The 23,606-nt window shown below is 36.5% G+C and overlaps 3 protein-coding genes across 5 annotated transcripts in view; 2 read left to right on the forward strand and 1 right to left on the reverse strand.

The window, feature by feature from the left end:
* atp10d (ATPase phospholipid transporting 10D) overlaps nucleotides 1-12,340 on the forward strand; it is a 29,446-nt gene extending 17,106 nt beyond the window's left edge. For all 3 annotated transcript variants that reach the window (XM_077237409.1, XM_077237410.1, XM_077237411.1), the window contains 14 exons: nucleotides 306-520; nucleotides 704-880; nucleotides 1,445-2,075; nucleotides 3,678-3,775; nucleotides 5,296-5,422; nucleotides 5,516-5,700; nucleotides 6,756-7,026; nucleotides 7,115-7,191; nucleotides 7,514-7,639; nucleotides 7,731-7,931; nucleotides 8,064-8,144; nucleotides 8,395-8,499; nucleotides 9,308-9,495; nucleotides 11,063-12,340. In XM_077237409.1, the coding sequence (XP_077093524.1) occupies nucleotides 306-520; nucleotides 704-880; nucleotides 1,445-2,075; nucleotides 3,678-3,775; nucleotides 5,296-5,422; nucleotides 5,516-5,700; nucleotides 6,756-7,026; nucleotides 7,115-7,191; nucleotides 7,514-7,639; nucleotides 7,731-7,931; nucleotides 8,064-8,144; nucleotides 8,395-8,499; nucleotides 9,308-9,495; nucleotides 11,063-11,279 (2,699 nt within the window). In that variant the 3' untranslated portion in view covers nucleotides 11,280-12,340. The remainder of the gene's footprint in view (nucleotides 1-305; nucleotides 521-703; nucleotides 881-1,444; nucleotides 2,076-3,677; nucleotides 3,776-5,295; nucleotides 5,423-5,515; nucleotides 5,701-6,755; nucleotides 7,027-7,114; nucleotides 7,192-7,513; nucleotides 7,640-7,730; nucleotides 7,932-8,063; nucleotides 8,145-8,394; nucleotides 8,500-9,307; nucleotides 9,496-11,062) is intronic.
* Nucleotides 12,341-14,638: 2,298 nt separating this feature from the next.
* Nucleotides 14,639-21,542, forward strand: dapp1 (dual adaptor of phosphotyrosine and 3-phosphoinositides). The gene is made up of 9 exons (XM_077237363.1): nucleotides 14,639-14,832; nucleotides 15,807-15,929; nucleotides 16,867-17,000; nucleotides 17,093-17,223; nucleotides 18,257-18,304; nucleotides 18,487-18,549; nucleotides 18,637-18,722; nucleotides 19,873-19,960; nucleotides 20,157-21,542. The coding sequence occupies exons 1-9, from the start codon at nucleotides 14,774-14,776 to the stop codon at nucleotides 20,178-20,180; spliced, it is 756 nt and encodes a 251-aa protein (XP_077093478.1). The 5' UTR covers nucleotides 14,639-14,773; the 3' UTR covers nucleotides 20,181-21,542.
* On the reverse strand, nucleotides 21,524-23,057 carry lamtor3 (late endosomal/lysosomal adaptor, MAPK and MTOR activator 3). Its single transcript, XM_077237364.1, has 7 exons — nucleotides 22,954-23,057; nucleotides 22,732-22,777; nucleotides 22,620-22,654; nucleotides 22,472-22,530; nucleotides 22,255-22,388; nucleotides 21,923-21,986; nucleotides 21,524-21,817 (listed from the first exon to the last, which is right to left on the reverse strand). The coding sequence occupies exons 2-7, from the start codon at nucleotides 22,744-22,746 to the stop codon at nucleotides 21,744-21,746; spliced, it is 381 nt and encodes a 126-aa protein (XP_077093479.1). The 5' UTR covers nucleotides 22,747-22,777; nucleotides 22,954-23,057; the 3' UTR covers nucleotides 21,524-21,743.
* Between the last annotated feature and the right edge of the window lie 549 nt (nucleotides 23,058-23,606).

Raw genomic sequence — 23,606 nt, forward strand, 5'->3', positions numbered from 1 at the left:
TCTGCTCTTTAAAAACTGATAATAAATCATGAGATTAGTTGTGATTTATTTTATTATGTTGAATTATATTATATTGTACATTATCTATATTAACATAATTAAATGAAAAAAAAATGATCACAACAACTAATTCAAACTACACACACACACACACACACACACACACACATATATATATATATATATATATATATATATATATACATACACACACACATTTTATCAAAAGTATAAATGGGTGTTTACCGGTATGCGTGAAAATATGTAGCTACCGTCATGGTCATGATTTGTGTGTTTCTCCTCAGCGATTTCTCTGGAACAGTATGAGGCGCAGAGCTGTGGCGATGCAGATCACTCTTTAACCCTGAGGTCACGCGCTAGCGGGAAGTCTCTAAGCTGTAAATCGCTCAGCTGCAACCGGAGTTCAGTGTGCCTCAATACCCTCACTGCAGAGTCTGACACGCACTCAGTCAATGACACGCTACGCAGACACACACCTGGAGCCTTCAGCAGCACCATGGTGAGAAAAGAAAAGACTTATCTTTGGTATTTACTCTGCATGTGTACTTTTCCTTGTCTTAATTACTTTATTTCGTTACTCCCTGTATTGGTCATCTATTAATTTCACAGTAACACACTGTAACAAGCACTTCAAGTATTTATTGTCACAAGTAAATAAATCATAAATATTTTTTTTCTCTAGGAGTGTGCTGTTGTTCCAGACCCTCAGCTTCATGTGAAGCTGAGCACACTGTCATCCCCCATGCGTTCCCCTCTCCAACAGGAAGCTGCTGAAATCTCTCACATCCTAGATTTCTTTCTCGCCCTCACTGTCTGCAACACTGTAGTAGTTTCCTCACCCACTCAGCCAAGACACGTGGTATGATCCAAGTCTTTACTAATTAACTGATAGTCTGAAGCTCATGCAGAAAGCAGCTTTCTGTTGGTCAGCACTGCGAATCTGCATGACCAACGCATGACCAACTTGAATCCAGAATCTAGTTGGGGAAAATTTTTCGCCTTCACACACAAAATTCCAGATCACATGGATTCCGATTGAAATGGCAGGATTTCGCCTTTGAAAAGTCGTTAAACAGCTGTAAATGTGACCGCACCTTAAAAATGTGTCCAGCTGTTTTTGAAGCTGTTTCTAATTATACAGTTTTTTTTTAAACAATTAGTACATTTTGATAATATGTAGTTTGGCATCTCAATCGGCTAGGTAGAATTTTTTTGTAATAAAAATATAATTCATATGAAGTATGTTGTAACCATTAGAGCAGGGTAAACAATGATTTTTTAAGACGGTTCTTAATATTTGCCCGTTTTTAATGGATGCAGGAACAGACATTGATATTCAGTGCCTGCTTGTGGCTTGCAAAAAATGATACTTCTTATATGTGCATTTCTTTGTATGTTTGTAAATCTGTTAATGTAATATCAGGTTCAGATGCCTGTGGTTCGCACTCCCCTGCGCTCTCTAGAGGAGATGAAGGCCATGTTTCAGAAGCTAAGTCTACCCCGCTTTCCCTATTCACCTAGTCAAAACACGGACACTCCTCCCAGCCTAACCAAGAAACTCTTCGCCCGGGGTCGTTCGGCTTCCTACTTCCCTAACAGTAACCCTCAAACACCCATCAAAACGCTACAGTCCCCCATCACACCTTCTGGCACCCCTTCAAGCACTCTGTCCCTCCCTGTCACTCCTGTGCTGTTGCCCAGTGGGGCGTGGGGTGAGGACGTGGACCACATACAGAAGGCCAAAGATAACTCTGCTGATGAGACTGAGAGTGATGATGAGGCAGAGGAGTTGTTGTACGAGGCAGAGAACCCGGATGAGGCGGCATTGGTGCAAGCAGCAAAGGCTTATGGGTGTACTCTGCTGGGCCGGTCCCCAGAGCAAGTCCTTGTGGCTGTTCCAGGCACAGGGCCACTGTCCATCCCTCTGCTACACGTACTGCCATTTCATTCTGCCCGCAAGAGGATGTCTGTGGTGGTGCGCCATCCCCTCACTGGAGACGTGGTGGTTTACACTAAAGGAGCTGATAACGTCATTATGGAGCTGGCTGAAGAAGGTATGTGAAGTGACGTCTTTGCTTTACCAAAGCAGCTCATTTATGTTTTATTAAGGTTAGTTCACTCCAGAGGCCATTTCTATCATTTGACTGATTTTTTTTTTATCAGTGATGGAAAAATCTGAAGGCTGTCATTTTGACAGATTACACTGAGGGTGATCTATTGTAACTCGTATCTGTAATTTCCAACCCCGTCCAGTTGACCAGGAGAGAGGTTTGTGTTCAGGCAGATACAAAGCATAAATGTAATTGAGTTCAGTTAGTTTTTCATGTTTTGTTCATATCATAATCTAAATAATTGTATTTTTTTTTTTTTTTTCTGCGTTGGTCACATTTGCCTGTTCAGGCTCAAAAGCTTGTTTTAGTGGCCTCCACTGTCACTATGGAAAACGTCTCTGTTCATCTGTTTTGTTCCTAAATAAATAAATGCATAATCTTGCCCTTATGCTCGTCCTATAATTTCATGATTAAAAATGGAAATGTGGACGAAAACAAAACAAAAGCTATTAAATGTATTATATCATTAAAATATGAAAATTAAAATGACTGGTAATAATAGATAATGACAGAATTTTTACGACCCTGTCCGTCAAAATGGGGGACAGTGAGAAATTATAATGTGACCTCTGGTCTACACTGTCCCAAAAACGCTTCAAATATTGTAAAGTTGGCTGTTGGGCTTAGTTTGTTGAGAATCAGTACTGTCAGGGTTAGACTGCCACAAAAATTGTGTAATTTCAAACTTATATTTAAAGAGCCAAAATACACATGTAACATTAAGTTCATTAAGTGTGGGGAGAGTTTCTTTTAATTAATATAAATGTTATATATAGGCCCCTGCTTCCATTTTCAAGCTGTTTTGAGAGACAGTAGTTATTGTTTAGCCATGGATGTATATTCTTCTCATCCATGGCCATGATGGTGAACTAATCCAGGGGTTTCAAGCTTTTTGATGCCAGTGTCCACCTCATATGATGATCGCTTTGTGAAGGACCCACTTTTTAACACATACCTGTAAAGGTAGTTGTAGTTAAGTTTACATCTAGCAGTATCAACAATATGATAATCTTTAACATCTCACATTGCTTCTGCTTACATACTGTATCAAGGCTTAAAAGGCAAATTTCTGTTGGCCCAAAAGTGTACAAAAGATCAAACCTCTCTAAGGGTCTATTCACACAGGCATTATTGCTTTCCTCTTCACTTCTTTTCCATTATTTTTCGCTAGATGGATGCTTTGGATCGTTAAGCTCACATCTCTTGATGTTTGCAGTGTCTCACGCATGACAGCGTTCTTAAGACATGGCTCTCAAGCAAACATCAGTTAATTAAGACCTTTAAAAAATGTCTTAAATGTGAAGTCATGATCCCTTAAGTGTGTGGAGTACATTTAGTAGATTACAGACTGAACAGTGTTGCCATTTGAGTTTGAGCACACTGAGTATTTATTGTAATCACAGACTGTTGAGGATTAAAAATGTACTAGTCCATATTGTCATTTTGTGTAGTCCTACTTTTCAGAAATTTGGATGCGATATTGTCACACCAGTGTTGAGTGTATACTCAAGTATTTGTTTTGACTATGTGTGCATGTGGGTGCAGCTGAAGATGGTTTCTCAAGGGAAGTAATTGAACGGACGCAGAAACACCTGGACCAGTATGCAAGAGAGGGACTGCGCACTCTCTGTGTTGCTAAAAAAGTACGTCTTTCACTCTCATTTCCCTTATTTGCAACATTCATCATCTTCTATTTGCAGAGATGGGCAGTATTTTAATTACATGTATTTGATATACGTATTTAATTACTTTTGAGTATTTTATAATTTGTATTTTCCTTAACAAAAATAAATTAAATGTAATTTGTAATTAAATACTTAATTAAATATATCATTTTATTTTGCATATATTAACTTTCATCACCGGGCTTAAAGGGATAGTTCAAAAATGAAAATTACCCCGTGATTTACTCACCTTGAAGCCATCCTAGGGGTATATGACATTCTTCTTTCAGATGAATACAATTGAGTTATATAAAAAAATGTCCTGGCTCTTCCAAGCTTTACAATGGCAGTGAATGGCCATTTAAGTTTTGAAGTCCATCAAAGCACATCTATCCATCATAAAAGTGCATCTATCCAACATTAAAAGTGCATCTATCCATCATAAAAGTGTTCAACACGGCTCTGGGGGGTTAATAAAGGCCTTCTAAAGTGAAGCGAAGCGTCATACATGCGTCACTGGTTACTCTTGTGGCGCAAGTCGACTTGCGTGGGCCGTCTGCCGGAAGCTAGTTTATTTTAAGTTTTAAATATGGATATTTTTCTTACACGAATGCATTGCTTCGCTTCAGAAGGCATTTATTAACCCCCGGAGCCGTGTGAAGCACTTTTATGATGGATATGCACTTTTGTGATGGATAGATGCACTTTTATGATGGATAGAGGAACTATACCTAGGACCCTAGACATAAAATACAAATAGGACTACCAAATTGCCTATCGCAGTTTTTGGCAAGAAAATCACGTAATGTGACACATCCTATTGACGCTGTTCACATTTCTGGGCATCTCAGAGGTGGAAGGCATCATAGTTGGGTAAACTTCTATAGCAGTGAATGAGAGACTACATTAAATATATTTTTTGTGTTCCCATTTGCTCAAATAGCAAAAGAAAAATGGCACAACAGGGTTTTCACAACTTTCAAAAAGAGTAAAAAAAAAAAAAGAGAGAGATTGATAATGGCAGTCTGAAGAGAGAAAGATGTCACAGCCGCGGTATTAGAAACACCTTTAACAGCAGCGTTAACTAGTTTTTGTGTAATATAATACAAATATAGTGTTATGGGTGTAATGATCTTTTATTATATATGTGGCAACATGTACTTTAAAAGCGCATCTTCTGCACTAAACGATGATATTCCGATATTCTATACTCTTACATGTATCTAACACCACACTTGCTCTCACACTACAAAAGACTGTACATTTTGTTTGTATTTTTTATTTTCAAATTACTTTATTAATTTTTCACAGCAGTGTTTTGTATTTTATTTAAATACATTTGTATTTGTAATTTATGATTAAATGCATTTTGATGTATTTTTGCCCATCTCTGTCTATTTGCATACAGCACATCAAATGTAACCTGACAATAGATTGCATTACGATGCCTGTGCATGGAGGTTGAGTCTGGAAGAAAATTGTTGGCATTTGATTTATAGGTGATGGAAGAGCAGGAATACAAAGCCTGGTTGAAGAAACATGAGTATGCAGAAACCAGCATTGAAAACAGAGAAGAGCTTCTGCTTGAATCTGCTGAGAGACTGGAAACTAATCTCACATTATTGGGTAAGACATTACGACAATGAAGACAAAAATGAAATTGCCCTGAAATGATATTGTGTGTTGGTTGTCCTAGCCTAATTCTTTCTTGGTTTCCAGGGGCAACGGGTATAGTAGACCGCCTTCAAGAGGAGGTGCCTGAGACCATTGAGGCTCTGCAGGAAGCTGGAATTAAAGTATGGGTCCTCACAGGGGACAAACAAGAGACGGCTATTAATATTGCTTTTGCTTGCAAACTCCTCAGACCCACAGACCACTTACTGATGGCCAATTGTGACAGCAAGGTAAGTAGAGGTGGTGAAAAAAAAAAGATTTTTTAAAGGATTTTAACAAACTGACTAATTACACCCTGGTATAAATAGCTGCTGATGCTAAAGCTTACGAAAATATGGTAGAACAAATCAGTAAGCACTATCACCAAACTGCGTTTGATGAAAGTCCTGGTTTGGCCAGTTGCAACATACGGTTGTGAAGTGTGGACATTGAAGAAAGAGGAAGAAAGGCACATCTAGGCTTTTGAAAACAAGTACATTAGAAAGTTGTTACAAATTCCATGGACAAAACTTATGACAATTGAGCAGTTATACAAATTGGCTAGAACAAAAAGCGAATTGCTGAATCACATTAAATCCCACAAGTTATGCTATTTTGGCCATGGTAATGCGACAATCAGTCGATACCATGAAAGGCAGCATCGTGACAGGTTTAGTGGAAGGTTTCAGAATTCGTGGAAGACTTGCCGGATAATATCACGACATGGACTGGTCTGTCAGGAGCTGGCTTGTTTAATGCCATACGAGACAGAAGACTCTGGTCATTACTTTCTCATCCATACAGCCAACCTCCACCAAGCGACGATTGTGAAATGACATGACATATATAGCACTGTCCACCATTGTCAATTTAATATTTGTTTTGTATAATATGCAATAAGTTAAAGAACACTTGTAATGGAAATTCCAAAATATATATATATATATTATATTTTTAGACTTTTCCAAACATTTAGGCATTCCTGTAGCTCAAAGAGCTTCATGCTGACAATGCCAAGGTCATAGGTTCGATTCCCGGGAAGTGCATGAACTAATTGACTTGGCTTTTCAGCCTAAATTGGTTTTGGTAATTCCCATTCATTTGTAAATGTAATTAATTTAAATAAAACAGCCCTGGCTTTATATTATTTTATATTATATTATGTTAGAAAAAATGCAAAAGCTAGGGTGAAAATGCCAACAAAATACAAAGGTAGATGCCAATATGTTCAATCCTTATTTATAGCACTGTTTATAAAACTTAAATCTGAATTACATTTTTTGTATGTTTGTGCTTTGTCCCTTAGGAGGCTTGTGAGGCTCAACTTCATGAGTTACAACTTGAGATCAAACAAGTCACAAATGGAGGCGCATCTAAAGATGATTGTAGTTCTGACTGTGTGTTGGTTATTGATGGCCGTACACTGGACTATGCTCTGCAGAAGGAGCTAGAGGGGCCGTTCCTGGAACTCGCATGCCGCTGTCGCTCAGTCATATGCTGCAGATCCACCCCCTTGCAGAAGAGCCTAGTGGTACGGCTCGTCAGAGACAAGCTGAAGGTCATGACCCTGGCTATAGGTGAGTAAGTACTGTACATTGAAAGGTATATGGTTGAATGTCCATGTAGAATGTTGTTTGAACTAAAATATGTGATGCTCATATTCAGGTGATGGAGCCAATGATGTCAGTATGATTCAGATGGCAGATGTTGGCATCGGCATCTCAGGCCAGGAGGGCATGCAGGTACAAGCAGAAACCAGGGAGTTGGGTTTGGGTACTCCCATGTAGTTGCATTATTCGTTTTGACTAATTCTGTCTAATTTTAACTAATTACGCAACTGTTCAATAGTTTAGGATTGTTACTATTTTTCAAATGCTCACTTATGCTCACCAAGTCTGCATTTATTTAATCAAAAATACAGTGAAAACATTAATATTGTGAAATATTATGTATAGGGGAAAAACATTTATAATTTAACATTATAGTTAAAACCTTGTAGTTAATTTAACAGAACAGATCTTTCCCACTCTTGCGATGTTTATGATGTCTTCTCCCTTCATATAGGCGGTGATGTCCAGTGACTTTGCCATCTCGAGATTTAAGTTCCTGAGAAAGCTAATTTTGGTTCATGGTCATTGGTGCTACACACGGTTGGCTAACATGATCCTCTATTTCTTCTACAAGAATGTGGTGAGTAATGTACACATTTACACAGTTCCTCTTATCTTATGAATCAATGCGGCCCTAACTTGATCCTCTTCTTTCTTCTTTTTTCATGTAGATGTATGTGAACCTGTTGTTCTGGTACCAGTTTGTCTGTGGCTTTTCAGGCAGCACGATGACCAACTCGTGGGTTTTAATCTTCTTCAACCTTCTCTTCACCTCCATACCTCCACTCATATATGGAGTGCTGGACAAAGATGTGTCTGCCGAGACACTCCTAAAACTGCCTGTTCTCTATGAGTCTGGACAAAACTCGCAGGTAGTCATCCTGTCTCACACGTCGTTCTGTTGAACTCTGCATTTCTGTTGTGTTCAGCTGTTTTGCATTGTGTTCTACATGGTATCAATATAATGATGGCTTATTTGTGGTTATGTGATGTTTGTTTTTCAGGCCTATCTTCCATCAATGTTCTGGCTGACTATTCTCGATGCGTTTTACCAAAGCTTAGTGTGTTTCTTCATACCTTACTCTGTAAGTCATTCTGAAGGTCTTCACTTTACTGAGTATACCTCATTTGAACCAAGTTTTTTGCATTGTTCCCAAATGACACTTGAGATCTTGGCTGTGCCCAAAAACAAAAAGTGCGGAACTAATATTGCGGAATTAATAGACTAATCGATAGATTAATCATTTAAATGTCTAAATGGTTCAATACAATTCAAATATAATTTTCAGAGCAGTGCTCACATATAATAATTCATTGTTTTTGTATGCTATGAAGGCGTATGCAGGGTCTGATATTGGGGTATTTTCCTTTGGCTCTCCAATCAATGGCTCTGCTCTCCTCATTATCCTCCTGCATCAAGTCATAGAGAGTCGCACAGTGGTAAGCCAATCACAGCTGTTCAATGCAAATTTATCATCTATAATTCAGTGTAATTCAAAAAGTAAATCTTTAGAATAGTTATTGCATTCCATGCCACACTATGTCCTCATCAAGCATTACAATAAAATCTACACTACCAGTCAAAGGTTTGGAATAATTAAGACTATTTTAATGTTTTTGAAAGAATTGTCTTTTCCAAAGGATTCATTTATTAAGCAGCACAACTGTTTTTAACATTGATAATAATAAGAAATGTTTCTTGAGCAGCAAATCAGCGTATTAGAATGATTTCTGAAGGACTTTGTGACACTGAAGACTGGAGTAATGATGCTGAAAATTCAGCTTTGCCATCACAGGGATAATTAGAAAACGGTTATTGTATATTGTGTTTTACTTTATTTTCGATAAATGCAGCCTGGGTGAGCATAAAAGACTTAACCAGTTCAAAACTTTTGACTGGTTGAGTAAATCTGAAGTATTTGCTCCACCCCCCATGTGAAATGTTATTGGTCCAAAATACAGCTCCACATAATTGAAATATAATTGAATATTTGAAACATAATTGAAATACAGTAATGATCAAATATCTCTTTAAGCATTATCTCAAATCATTCAGCACCTTCTCATTCAGCGTGCACAAGGGAAATTGCATTTTGCATAAAACACCACAGTAACAACACATCACGGAGTTATTCTTGTAACAAAATTTGCATTCCATAGCACTATCATTAATGTCTTTATTTATGGAAGACTGGCTCTGTATCTTATGCTAATGCTGGTCTTGTGTGGTTTTTCTTTTTTTGTGCAGACGTGGATACACGCTACATTGCTGCTCTTCAGTGTCCTGTTCTATTATGCCTTTACCCTGTTGTTCGGCATTACATGTGTGACATGCAATTCCCCTACAAACCCCTACGGCATTGAGACAAAAATGATGTCTGAGCCGCTCTACTATTTAGTATGTGGACTAACCACAGTCCTGGCCCTGCTACCCAGGTATTACACACACATACCTGAATTAGCACATTCACATACCAGTCACAATAACAAACTGTAATACTGTTTCAAAACCCAGTTACCTGACTTCCAAGATTTTATGTTAAAGACTTAAATACACTACATGACTTAAAACATTAAAACACTAGACATCACACACTTGCAGGCTTTTTAAATGGTTACAGAAAAACTTGGCATCGTACAGGGTTTCCCAAATGGGGTTCTTTATTTACAAATTAGCATATTTTGTGGACAGAAGTTTACAGCATTTCAGCAGTATTTCACCAAAACAGTTGAGGACTCGAATTGTTAAAAGTGAAGAATTTAAGACACAAATATTAGTATTGTAACTTGTAGTATAAAATAAAATAAAATAATTATTATTATGCAATGTTAAATATTAGTATTTTAACTTGTAGTATAAAATAATTATTATTATGAAATGATAATTTTTGTATTTCAAAGGACAATGGTGATTTTGCAACAGTAAATTCTGTCTTCATTTTTAAAATTCGTTAAAACTAATAATAATTAATTAATATTATATTTAATTTGCTCGGGTTTCTTAAACAGTAGTGTAATTGTAATGTGAATCACAAATATCACTACTAAAAAAGAGGTTTGAGTCCACTTTAAAGTCCAGGTTCAAAGTCAAAATAAAATCCATTAACCAACATCAGAGAACCATGAAAAAGAGAACGTGTTGAAAATAAAAGACCCGTTCTCACTAAGAACGTTAACTGTATTAGCGTCCACTCCACACCAACGAACGATACCGCTCTCTTTATTCTAATTATATCCATTATATTTTTTTTAGAACTATATCTTTATAATTATCGTTATCGTCCTTAGACTGAACGGGCCTTATGGGGTTTGGCTGACAAGAAAGTTTGAGGACCCTTGCACTACTAAACAATTAAGGATCACACACTACTAGACTTTTACCTCGGTCCGACAAACTCGCGCAGAAACATGCATCTCGTCTCAAAATATCAAACAGGTTTGATCTCCTCCGACTGGATAGAATCAAAGTCTGAAGCTATAAATCGGAGTCTGTGCCCTTTATACTCTGTGATTTTCAACTGTCAAATTTGAACACACAAAATCTGCAGACTGTCTCTGACTTTCGGCAACTAGTATCGAAACTAGCAATTCGGGGCAAAAGTCAAGTAGAGAATTTATACACTTCCAACAATAAGAATAATTCTGAGATGCCTTGTTTTTCCTATTTATGTGGGAACGAAATCTATTTATTTTTCAAAGAGAAGGCTTCAAATTTTATAGTGTGATGAGAGCTGAAAAAGCAGTATTAATGACACCATTATTTGAGAAATGTTATTGAAATGTAATCTTGACAAACAAGTTTTCTGTCTTTCCCCATTCCCTTGATAAGATCTGTACTTGTATGACTTTTAACATCATAGAAAATAGTTGACCCGTTGAATTGTCTTTCCTTTGGACAAACTTTATTGGAATCAGTCACTTATGTTTGCATCTTGTCTTAAAGGCAGCTCATGATGGTACAGTAAATTTCACTGTTGTCTTTTCATCTCTTTCTGTGTCTCAGGATCCTGTTTCGTGCCTTTTGTAACACTATCTTTCCATCTGACCTGGTGAGAGCACAGAAAATGGAGAGACTCTCGGCACAAGACTATTCCTCTAGTTTACAGAAGTGGAGGGAGAACAAAGCCGCTCAAAGACACGTCCCTCAAAACCTTAGTGTGAATGCTGACATGCCCCATTTAAAAGATTGTATCGCTGAACGAGGCACTGTTCTCTCATGACCAATAACAAAGTCCCTTCTGATCATATAAACATGGTCATGAGCTCAAATAGTGACCTATATTTTTGCACTTTAGTGATCGGTAGATACTCTAACCAGTCAGAATTCAGAGCTGGCTTTTCTCTGGCCAATGAGAGTGTTTTCACTGTGATGTGCCTGGGCTCTCTCACCCTCTGCGGGTGGAGCTTACAGATGAACTGCATCGAGAACTTATTCCTGTCCAGTGACCGCAGAATGGACTTGGAGTCTGGCTTTTGTAGGCTAAAGATAAGCAGAAAACTGTTTACGTTTCACACGGCTGGACCGGTGACATTTTTATTCACGCATGCACTCCAGCATCACACAAGAACCTCAAGAGTTGTGAGGATGAATTGTGAGTCAGGATGGTGCTGGTGTATGACAAGATACTGTGGCTATTTTGCTCCTGCTTTAATGCAATACTCCATTTTTGGTTATTGAGGCTAAAATATTCATGAGCTTGCACACCGAATATTAACATATACTATACATAAACTCACAATTTCCCACACAGTCGTTTTTCCAGATTTGATATTCTAGCAAAATGTAAATGACCATATTCCTCTGGTTGAAACTATAGGTATAATTGAATAAATATGTTTTGTTTTTTTCGGTAATTAGGAAAAACATGACTGTTTTTAAATATCGGATCATGGAGAATGTTGATACCATGAGGACGTTACATTAAAGACATTAATTGAGGTTTTTATAAAATGAGTTTAAATTAAACAGGAGCTAAAGTATTTTTGACCCAAGGTCCTTGATGTTTATTTGTGTTTTTATTCTGATAGTGAACATGCCTACTGCATGCATTACAAATGTTCATGTCCAGTATTTTATGATAAAGGCTAGATTCCTTTTTGTACTTAAATGCAATTTTATTTTCATTGCAAAAAGTAAATGCTTAGAATGTGAATCGATAATCCAGAATGATCAGCTTAGATGATTTTGAGTCATTGACTTGAAAACATTATTGAAAGTCATCTTGTAAGCCATATGTGATATTTGTAAAACTTATGCAATAAAACATTCAAAACCTAAAAACTTGACTAGTGCATGAATATTAACATATAACCTATAGCCTATGTGTTATTATAAAGCACTTATTTTGAGAGATAAGAATTGGCTTTAAAATCAGGGATGCCAACTTTTAAATTTAGCTTGGAGAGAGAAAAAATACACACAAAAACCCTGAATTACAATAAGTGTATTGTTATTGTCAAAACATCTGGTAACTAAACAGAATTTCATTAAAGCTGCAGTCCGTAACTTTTTTGGGTTAAAAATTATCCTAAATAAATTGAGCAAGTACATAACCAGCCAGTGTTTAAAACTATCTGCTTGCCTTAACTCGATTCAAAATGGTAAGCTTGTAATAATGTTTTTAATTCCAGTGGTACTGGTGGATTTCCACTGGAAATTCGAGCATGTCTTTGCGTCATTATGACATCTGTACACATAAAGGTGGTGTCTCGGCTAGTAGGCTATATTGCATGTGAGGATATTGGAGGTGGAGATTTATAGCCTTTTTTTATCAGAGCACTTGATATACACCGAACAAAATTATAAATGCAACACTTTTGTTTTTACCTCCATTTTTCATGAGCTGAACTCAAAGATCTAAGACTTTTTCTATGTACACAAAAGGCCTATTTCTGTCAAATATTGTTCACAAATCTGTCTAAATCTGTGTTAGTGAGCACTTCCCCTTTGCCGAGATAATTCATCCACCTCGTGGCATATCAAGATGCTGATTAGACAGCATGATTATTGCACAGGTGTGCCTTAGGCTGGCCACAATAAAAGGCCACTCTAAAATAATTTTGTTCAGTGTAATTAAACTTCAAACTGAGGTTCAAACTGCAATCACCAGTGACAACTGGAGATTCACCCGTTGTAAAATGCAAAAGACTTCGAAGTGGCTACAGAAAAAAAGAGACTGCAACAGGGCCCATGCGAAAACAAGTATGAATATCGGAATGGCATTAAATGTAGTCACGCAATGCTGATGTTGTTAACATTAACTATTTGAGAACAAAGTATAATTTGCACAGTTTGATGTGATATAAGCGATCGTTAGATTTAATCAGTGCAATTTACTGCAATGCTTTTTTCCCCTTAGTTGGTCAGAACCAAAGTGGATGTTACCTACTTGTTCAGATGACATTTTCCGGTGAAAATTCTTATGTTGGTAAGAAATTCTTATCATTTTATATTACTTCCAAAAAGTAGAATCTGTGATTCCGAATGACAGTATCCACACTGGCGCGGTGACTGACAGCCGCACATTCTCCTCAAAACACTGGATTCATCTGCGCTGTGCCGTGCCGAGGCACAACCCACGTAAAGTTGATAATTCCGCGAATAACTGCAATTGCAGATTTCAAACAAAGATGGCAAAAAAGAGGAAAAACTACGGACTGCAGCTTTAAGTTTAGTTTCATTTACAATGTTTACATGGTACAATAACTAGTAGGCCTACTGTTTTTATTAGTGCTTGACACAAATTTTACGATTTCAATTAATAAGCTTGTGTATCGATTCCGATCTTGATTCAATATCGATTCATTTGGATAAATATCAGGTACAGTAATATATTTAAGTCTTGTTTCAAGATTTCCATCAAATTTAATTTAATAATCTTTACATATTATTCATAATATTATGAATTAAGAATTTTAAATAAGTTTAAAAAAAAACTAGAGCTTATGTTTCACCTCTGTTTTAAAAAAAACAGTAGATTATACATTTCAACTATAAAGTAATCAATAAATGTCAATTTATTTAATGAATTTGGATATAATTACTAAAGGTTAAAGGTCGCCCACTTCACCTGAATCCACTTTATCTAACACATTTAGCCAAAGTAGGGCACCAATATTTAAACACCTTACAAGAAAACAAAAAAAATGTATCTGTAGTAGCAAAAAACAGGAACTGCCACACTAATATTTGTTTACAATTAATGAGCAAGTGCAACCTTATAATTTCGAAAATAAAATCTTATTTCAGAGAGTTTTCGACCGGAATAAAAATTAAGTAGTATCTCTTTCATTTAAGACTAGTGTCGTGCTCTGAATGTGTAAACCCATTCATCACAGTACAATCAAGCTTAAACGGCCCACTTTACCTGCATTCACCCTACCTAATTATATTCATTGTCGAGGGAGTTTTGTCGCTATTTAAGTTTTGCCTCGTCGCTCGCGTCTACATGGTTGAAATGTGGCCAGTCAGTCGAATATGAGAACAAGTGCACATTAGCACATGGTATACATTTTGACATTGATTTAAATGGTGGGCGGATCTACTCGACTTCCCTGCCTCTGTAGCTTTCGATTCTTACGCAAGAGCAACTTTACGTGAGAAACTGTTTCTTCGAGCTGAACTGAGATTATTTAGTAAATGCCTGAGTCTGAATGAATGATTGACTGACTGACAGCGACCACACTGAAAATCTGCTTCAGTCATCATCAGACCATGAGTGTCAGTTCAACACGGAGCAGCGGGGAAGAACTCGACGAGCTGGAGTCAGTTAGGTGAGCTCAAACAACTCTGTTTATGATCTACTTGGACCTTTCTAAACGCAAACACCACTCATGAAATAATAATTCTCTACATGATAGTAAGCAGTGTACACGATTGAGCTCAGTTATGTGCAGTAAAAAGCACTCAGTTATGTTAACTCCCCCATGACGGTTGTACATGTATTTGATGCGTTTTATGTTCTTGAGCTAAACTTGTTTCTGTGAAAGTTTCACAGTTTTTCGTGTTATGTTCTCATGTGAGAATTTAAAAAGGGAAGAGCAGTAAAACAGTATAAAAAAGTATATAACGAGCAAACTTGTTAGTTGTTTATTTGATTTGTATACAACTGTTTTTTGTCGAGGTAATCTACGTCAGCGAATAAACGAGGAAAACTTCTCCTATTTTACTTCTTTAGTGAATGAAAGGGTTGCAGAAACCTGTTCCCCCACTAATTGTCTGTTATATAATTTAACCTATTTTTATGAAGTGTTTTTTTTTGTTAACGACAACATAGCACAACAAATGTAAAACATTATTTTATTCAGTGTACATTTTAATTTCACATGATTAATCAAAGGCTTTTTTCAAATCCCACAAAGCCCAACATGTCAGTTTTATATTTAACCCCTATTTTAGGAGCCTTAAGTTTATTTATTTTTTATTCATTATTATTAATATTTGCTTTGGGACATTATTTTTATTACCAGTAAGCACATTCGCCCCAATTCTAATTACAGTAATCCATGTGAATGTTTTACATTTAACTATAATTCAATTGCTAATTGTAATTTAATCTAATTGCTCATTAGATTCTCACTAATACAGTGATGAAAATCAACCCGTCCTTACATTTTTATATTTTAATGCAAAAGTTTCAGAATCTGGAACAATAGCAAATATGTCAGTGGATGTTGACAGTTGATATTCGACATCACCATACAACATGGCTTTGTGTTTAAGTGCCCCAATTTGTTTCTCTCTGTAGCTGGTATCATTATGATTTGTCCCGGCATGCAGCTGAAGCCCTTCTCCTTTCGAATGGGATAGATGGGAATTTTTTACTCCGAAACAGCAACAAGGGTGCTGACTGCTTTGCTTTGTCTGTCCGGTAAGAAATATCCATTTGGGACAAAAGTTCAGAAGTACTTGCAGTCAACGTACTGCAGATTATGCAAGTTGGATATTTTTCTTGTGTGCACTGAATGCAATTTATAGAGAAGTCTACCCACAAAGCTACCTAAAATTAACCTCAATTGTTTTTAAGTGCTGCTTAATAATTTTTAGTTTTTTTGAGGAGTCTTTGATAAATAGAAAGTTAAAAAGAACAGCATTTATTTAAAATAGAAATAGAACCATCCTTGCTGAATAAAAGTACCAATTTCTTTAAGAATCTTACTGACACTACACTTTCAAATAATAAAGTATAATATAACCTCAAATGAACATATGTGACCTTTGTTCTGTGCAGAAGTAGACTCTCACCTTTTCTAATATGAGTTGCAATCCTCTGCCCTTTTATTACTCAAACAATTTAAAAAGTAAAATGATGACCCAACATGCCTTTTTGCTAGTCCCCTTATTTTTCCATTTCTCTAATTTTCTGTGGGTATTCAGTTTATTTGAAGTTTTTCAGTTCCTTTTTCTTTTTTCAAAGTGTCAGTTGTGAACCACTGTAGTCTTGTGTCTTGCAAAATAAAGGTGCTTACTCTCAGTTGAATATATAAATGAAAACTGATTGACACAAGGCATGAGGCAGTACCCTGCTCACATCACTGTGACAGACTTATATGTATAAATACATTTAATTCTGACTCTTCGTTTATAGTGTGTGGTATTATATGATAATATCTGTGATATTCAGTGTGACTAATATTACTGATATTCAGTAATATTTTAGGCACACTGAAATATTCAGCCTATTTCAGTGTGACTAGGTGTGATATTGCTTTTATACCCCATAAACAAGTTAAAATCAAGTAATATTGAGAATTCAGTCACAGTATGGCAGCACATACTCACTCTCTTTTCCATCAACACTTCTTTAGAGCAAAGGATTCAGTGAAACACTTTCATGTCCGCCGGCAGTTTGGCAGATATTCCTTTGGCTTCAATGAATTCCCTTCCCTTCAAGATTTTTGCAGTCACTTTGCCAATCAGCCTCTGCTAGGCAGCGAGACAGGTTAGCTGTTTGCCTTTAATTTACAGTTCACAAACTTTTCAGCACTTCTGCGGCACAGTCACCCTGTTTCCTGTTTCACTCTTGTAACCAAGGAAATCTGATAGTGCTACGGTTCCCGTACCCACGGCAGGTGGAAGAGCCATCTATTTATGAGACGGTGTGTGTGCATACGGCCATGCAGACAGGCCGGCATGAAAATGACTTGGTGCCTAATGCTCCAGCAGTAAGTCAAAATTACTTTATACAGACACACATGCACAAATGTATTGCATCTAAAGTGCCCCTGTGGATGTAACCTTTCATGAAGTGTTATATAACTGTTTGTGAATGTAAAAGTTCTGCAAAATTTCAAAGATTAAAGTGCATGATATATGGAGTTACTCTCCCAAAAGAATGAACCGATTCTGAACTGTCTGAAAGGCGTCGTCAGTAATTCCAGCTTTACTTCCTGCTCGAACCTACGTAGGTTTGTAACAAATGTGCATAATGCTTACTTTGACCTGCCTTCAAACACTGTAGTTGTAGCTGATGCCCGGAAGTGTTTGGTTTGTGTTGGCGACATGTTGAGAAGATGATGTTTTCTGCACTGCGAAAGCTGGAGATCAATGGAGTGAAGTTTACCTGCACAGCTGTCACTAGCTGGCCTCCGTTACACTCAGCCTCCTAAACCTCACTCCCATCTGGGTCACGGCACCAACGTAACCCCTCTAGTCCTACTTGCCCTGCTCCGGGTGGGACGCATGCAAACAAGGACGCTAAAGACCACAGTCTCTAGAATCATTCGCTTGTGTGCCTCTTGAGATCAGGAGAGTGAGGTTTACCCGCACAGCTCTCACTAGCTGGCCTCCGTTACACTTGCACTACCAAAGGATGAGGACTCGGGCTGGAATTGATATGATGAAACTGACGGCATCGTTACTATTCATATCACTGTGTTTAACAAGTACTAAGGGAAGCATCCAAAGTTGAAATTCAGATATGGTAATGGCGTTTCTCAACAGAATGGACAACTGAACCAATCAGAGCAGAGTAGGCTCTGAAAGGCAGGCTTTAAAGAGGCCGAATCCTTTATGGAACCGTTTCAGGCACTGTGAGAAAAGAGGTGATGCTGCAATGTATATTATCAGAAAATGGCTTTCAGCACTTAGAATTGGGTTAAAAATCAATACATATATGCAGTGAGTGGAATTTAGCTGTGTCTTAGTAGTATTGTCTGTGCTCCTGAATCATTGAAAGTCTTTTCATGTTGTTAACAGCTTGGCACAAAAGAGGGTTATCTGGTTAAACAAGGATCGCTTATCAAGGTATGGTTACACAAAATATATATATATATATATATATATAGACTAATAATGTTAAAAATTTAAACCAATGTTTACAGTAAAACTAATAAGGTAATTTGTGAATGGGTTAAACTGGTTCTAGAGCAAACCTAGACCTAGTTATTTTGGCTGATGGGATTCTTCTTTATGGATTTTCTGGGCAGAACTGGAAACAGAGATGGTTCACACTGAATAGATATGAACTTAAATATTTCAAGGACAAAATGGTAGGTCCATGTATTTTGTACAATAAGATTTAGAATTAGATAACCATTAAAGTTGATTATTTATCTCTCAGAAAACTGTCCCCTCAGTTTGTAGAGCCGATACGAACCCTGAATCTGACGGAGTGCTCTGCTGTACAGTTTGATTACAGTCAGGAGAGGGTCAACTGCTTCTGGTGAGAAATTTATGATATGACTGCATATCTGATTTCCTTTTTTTCTCTCTTGGGTGTAAGGGATAGACAAAATTCAGAAAATATTGGCTTCCCTTTTGTTTAGTAGAGAATATATAATTTTATACCATTTGGTGACATTCTGAAAAAAGTTCATAGAATCCAAAACTCATTTATAAGAGGGATATATGCACATGTTTGAATTTTCTTGAAGTTTGAATTTACTTACTTCAATTCAATTACAGAAAAAAGGAATTACAGTTCTACATTCTGCATTCATTCAAATTCAGGATTTGTAATTTAAAAGGCGTTCTCAGTTCAAGTCTGAATGGTGCACAACCATGAGTTTGTGACAAGGGCGGCTACAATTAATGAATGATCAATGATCAATAATAATGAGTCATTATTACCTTATTACATCTGCTTTACAGCAGAATTTGAATCACTTATTTGATAAAGTATGCATCATAATTCTGTTACTTTCCTGTTTATTATTGTGAAGCTGCTTTGAAACAGTCTTGCATAAAGTGCTATAAAAATAAATGTGACAAAATATGACAATTAAAAAAAGTGCTAGTTTAACCATAGAGGCTTCAGGGAAATAAAGAGAGATGCCCAAAATGTTGATGCTAATGGTAGACTGTTAATTTTCTTACAAAAGCAAAGTTTCTGAAGAAAATATGAGACTTTTTCTATTGTGCTAGACTAGATGTCCTGTTTGTTTTTAAATCTGAAACTTCTGCAATTGGCCAACCATAAAATTACTGGCTATTTTTGACAACTGAAAATGAGCTAGTATATCTGCGGTATTACACAGTTCCTGTGCTCACTAAATCAGCATTAGAGAGAATCTGCATGAAAAAACTCACATTTTCGGTGTACTGTGTACTAAGATATAATGATAGGTTAAAAGGTAATTACAATTTCATATCAAAATCCAAAAATTGTGCGTTCAATATCTATTGCATGTAATATTTTCCTACATGTAAGTGAAACTCAGTAATGAGGAAGTACAGTCAGACACTCCTATACATGGACTTCCTCCTTCCCACCTATTTTCCGATGTATGCTCAATTTCAGCCTTTTTTACTTTACTATGCAACTCTTTATTAATATTCTTCTATTTGAATTTTTCTCTCTCTCTTTCCTATAGTCTGGTTTTCCCCGAGAGGACGTTTTATTTGTGTGCAAAATCCGGTGCTGAAGCAGACGAATGGATAAAGTTACTACGATGGAAACTGGTAAGCAGAAGCTAATATGTTAACCATGAAAGAACAATCACTATGAATAATCAATATACGTAATGGTTCAACAGTATAAATAGTAAATTATTTATTTGTTTAATTAATCTATCTGACCCTCTGCACCAGTCTGATCATAGGTGTATTTGTCTTTTTGTTGTCCTTATCTCTAATGATGACTACCCTGCATTTCCAGTCACAGGTAAAGAAAGGCCGATGATGTTCAACATGGAGAAGTAGCACTGGAGCAATGTGAGCTGTGTGCAGTTTAATGTTAGTAATTACACAGGATTCATTAACTTCATCTGATTTGGCATTATGGTAGATATCGCATGAAGATATAATCTGGCCACTGAATCACACATGCAAGATTTTCCATCTTGGTTAAGCGAAGTCCCAATACACCACTCTTTAAAAAGAGTCTGGAAGCAGTGCATTACCAATGTTTGTTTTATAATTGACTGTAGGAAGTTTTTTTTTATATATATATATATATATATTGTGTTCTGTGTGGAACTTTCAGATTTTCTTATTCTTCTCCAAGCCAAGCTATACTTGCTGAATGTTCCTTTAAACGGTGTGTCTGCTCCCAAACATACGTACAATACCCCCTTATATGCATGGCTGTGACTAAGAAGTAAACATGTAAAATATAATGAAGTTTGTGCATTGAAAGACCTTTGGATGTAAGATACCTTTTTCCTGAATCGAGAGCTGCAGTGATGTATTTTGTAGGCTAACCTGGAAGTCTATTCCCTCTGCAAAAACCCAACAGTATTTTTACATTGACTTTTGGATTATTGCAGAAAACAAGATCTATGACCAACAAAAGTTCTTGCGCATTTTGTACATCTTCACAAGTAAAAATGTTATGAAGTTTGAAGCCTAAAGACAATCGCCAGAAGTAAAAAGCTAAAAGTAGGCTATATCTTAAGTACAAATTCAACGTCACCATCACTAAGTTTGAGTTAGAATAGTGCACGCTTTAAAATGCAATGAGGCTATGAAAACAAAATAGTGAATAGATGAGTTTTCCTATTCAGTGCAAGACCATCGTTTGTAGTCGAAACGTTGCAATTTATTAAACTTCTTTGGGAACAGAAATAGTGCACCAGTTCTTTTGCATTTCAGCTCAGTTTTCTTATGATCAAGCACCTGCTGAAGTGATGTTTGGATGTGCACATATACTACTCTGAATTCATAATGTTTAATGTCCTCAACAATCTGTAGTCCCACTGAACCATTTGTTAGCACCTGCTTTTTTCAAGACTAGTAAAAGTTAAAAAAAACTTGAAAAAACACATGAGGGCATTACTGTTACATTTTATGTCAATGAATAAAACATAAAACTATCTTACACTTGTGTTAATCAAAGAACTCCGATTTTTGGCCTACAAAAATGCATAATCCCTGCAGTACTCTATAGAACTAAATAAAAGGTATAAAATTATCATTTCTCTTAATAGCAATGCTACTTCTAATGTGATGTGTGAACTGACAATGAACTCATACTTGTACCCATTTTCCTACGGAGAAGCCCCTTCTGTAAAAATGTCAATAAAATTTATTTTTGTAAACCAAAGCTTTAGACAAATTTATTAATTAGGAGGAGACAAAAAGGAGCAGGTTACATTCATAAAAGACACACAGAATCAAGACCAGTCAACATTATATATGTACATATGTGTGTGTATGAGCTAGAACATCAAGACATCAGACTGGATGGGCGATCTTGACTCTTGTCCAAATGTCTGATTCCTGTAGTTACTAAGATGAATAGCAACTAAGCTACTTCCACCACCTGTCTTAGTTCTTCAATCAGAGGGACTAGCTCCTTCTCAAGACTGAAGATCAAACCTAAATATGAAAGAAAAAATCAGGGAAATGAATCATTGAGCTGTTATCGTCATGAGCATACAACCGAAGAGGCTCTGTGGCTTTTGTCCTATTGGAGAGACTCACCTGTGTTGGCATTACTACTTGCGATGAAGCTTATCACTAAGGGTAATCGGTTGAACTGTACAATCTGCCAAGGAAATAAATAACCGCATATATTATAACAAGTAATGTTTAATGGACATGTTTCACAATCCCAAGGTTTTCATAAGTAGAAGCAGTTGTAGTTGATAGAACTTCTAACAAGAGATGAGCAAATTTATTTTTGCCCGTATTTCCCATTTTAATATTACAAAGGTTTCTAGATGTGCAATGTTGATAACTGAAAACACGTCATTACTGTCTGAAAATGTCCATAAGGAACAAGTCATATGTGTGTTTAAATATAAATAAAGTACCTGGTATGTGTTATAGTAACAAATGATGCTCTTATTTTTGGACAAGCCAAGCTTGCTGCCCTGGTCAGTTGCCAAGGCAAAGGTTGACAGGAACGCTGGCCGCAGTGCATAGTCAGGGGCATTGTCATTGGCAACTAAAGGAGAAAAGAAGTCAAATCTCAGATGGAGCTTCAGCAGACATACAAACAGACATGAAACTCAGAGCTGAGGCTGTTACCTTTGATTACAGGGACTCCATCTCTATCTGTCACCACTATTGCATGGAGTCCTTCAACACTGATTATGTCAGAGAAAAGTAATCATTACAACTCAGAATGCATGATGAAGAACAAAACTTGTCTAAAATCCAAGATAAATCCGTTTACCTTGGCAGTTGTTTATACAAATAACTCCTCAGATTCTGTAACAATTAAATAAAACGCATTATGACATTTCTAAGAAAAGTTGTTTCAGCAAATGCATTACAAACATACTCACATCTGCCATATTCATTAGACTGACTATGTAGCTCCCCTGCTGCACCCTGTAGCAAAAAAATTAAAGGACGACGTGGAAGTTACACGAAATTTTGGCAGTATCTTGAGGGCATTTCATTGTCGACAGCAATTTCCAACTAAACACTAACATTTCTAAATATAGTAATTATAAATTGAGGAAAGATATATTAAAGGCATAAGACGCAAAATGTAATAGTATTACCTTCAATTCAACCCAGTTTTATAAAAAGTTCTTCACTTGTTTATGTGCGATCATCACATGACAGAAAACACAAGGTTTTCCGTGTACGTAATATCCGTTAAAACGTCACGTATAAGGAGAGTGCGTGTACACAAGGCCATCTAGTGGTGGCTGTTGGTTTTGATGTTAGTAGAGTGTTTGTCTTCATCCCTTTATGTAAACTGTCAATGGATTAGGATTAGTTAAAATTAAAGTAGCCTAAGTGAAAGTGTATAGTAATTTTATACCCCCCATACCCCATTCAATCCACATTTAATATCACCTAGCTATATTTTTATTTGTTTCTTTATTATGCACACACTAATGTGTAAAACCACTTTGAAAAAAAAACGGTTGATATATAAAAAAATATTGCCTTTACATGTAAATCATTTGGCCTGTGAATATGAATATGAATGTAAAAAAGTAAAAAAAAACTTCCATCATGGTGTGATTTACAGGTCTTATAATGTGGAAGTTTGCCGAGAAATACTTTTCTTAAAAATAAAGGTTATTTAATGGCATCAATGGGTCCATGAATAACCTTTAACACCCATGGAACCTTTCCTTTAGACAAAAAGTGCTTTATTGTAAAAAAAACAACAACAAAAAACAGGGTTGTTTAGATAGGCTAA

This window comes from Siphateles boraxobius, unplaced genomic scaffold, assembly GCF_051911475.1.
Source record: "Siphateles boraxobius isolate OS27281-9 unplaced genomic scaffold, OSU_SipBor_1 20, whole genome shotgun sequence".
In the NCBI taxonomy this organism is placed as follows: domain Eukaryota; kingdom Metazoa; phylum Chordata; class Actinopteri; order Cypriniformes; family Leuciscidae; genus Siphateles; species Siphateles boraxobius.

Coding starts and splice junctions, on each gene's coding strand:
- dapp1 (XM_077237363.1), top strand. CDS start 14,774: ATGAGTGTCAGTTCAACACGGAGCAGCGGGGAAGAACTCGACGAGCTG. Junction 17,001..17,092: donor TCTGCTAGGCAGCGAGACAG/GTTAGCTGTTTG, acceptor CTTGTAACCAAG/GAAATCTGATAGTGCTACGG. Junction 18,550..18,636: donor AATATTTCAAGGACAAAATG/GTAGGTCCATGT, acceptor CTGTCCCCTCAG/TTTGTAGAGCCGATACGAAC.
- lamtor3 (XM_077237364.1), bottom strand. Junction 22,531..22,619: donor TTGTATAAACAACTGCCAAG/GTAAACGGATTT, acceptor TGACATAATCAG/TGTTGAAGGACTCCATGCAA. Junction 21,987..22,254: donor GTTACTATAACACATACCAG/GTACTTTATTTA, acceptor TTTCCTTGGCAG/ATTGTACAGTTCAACCGATT.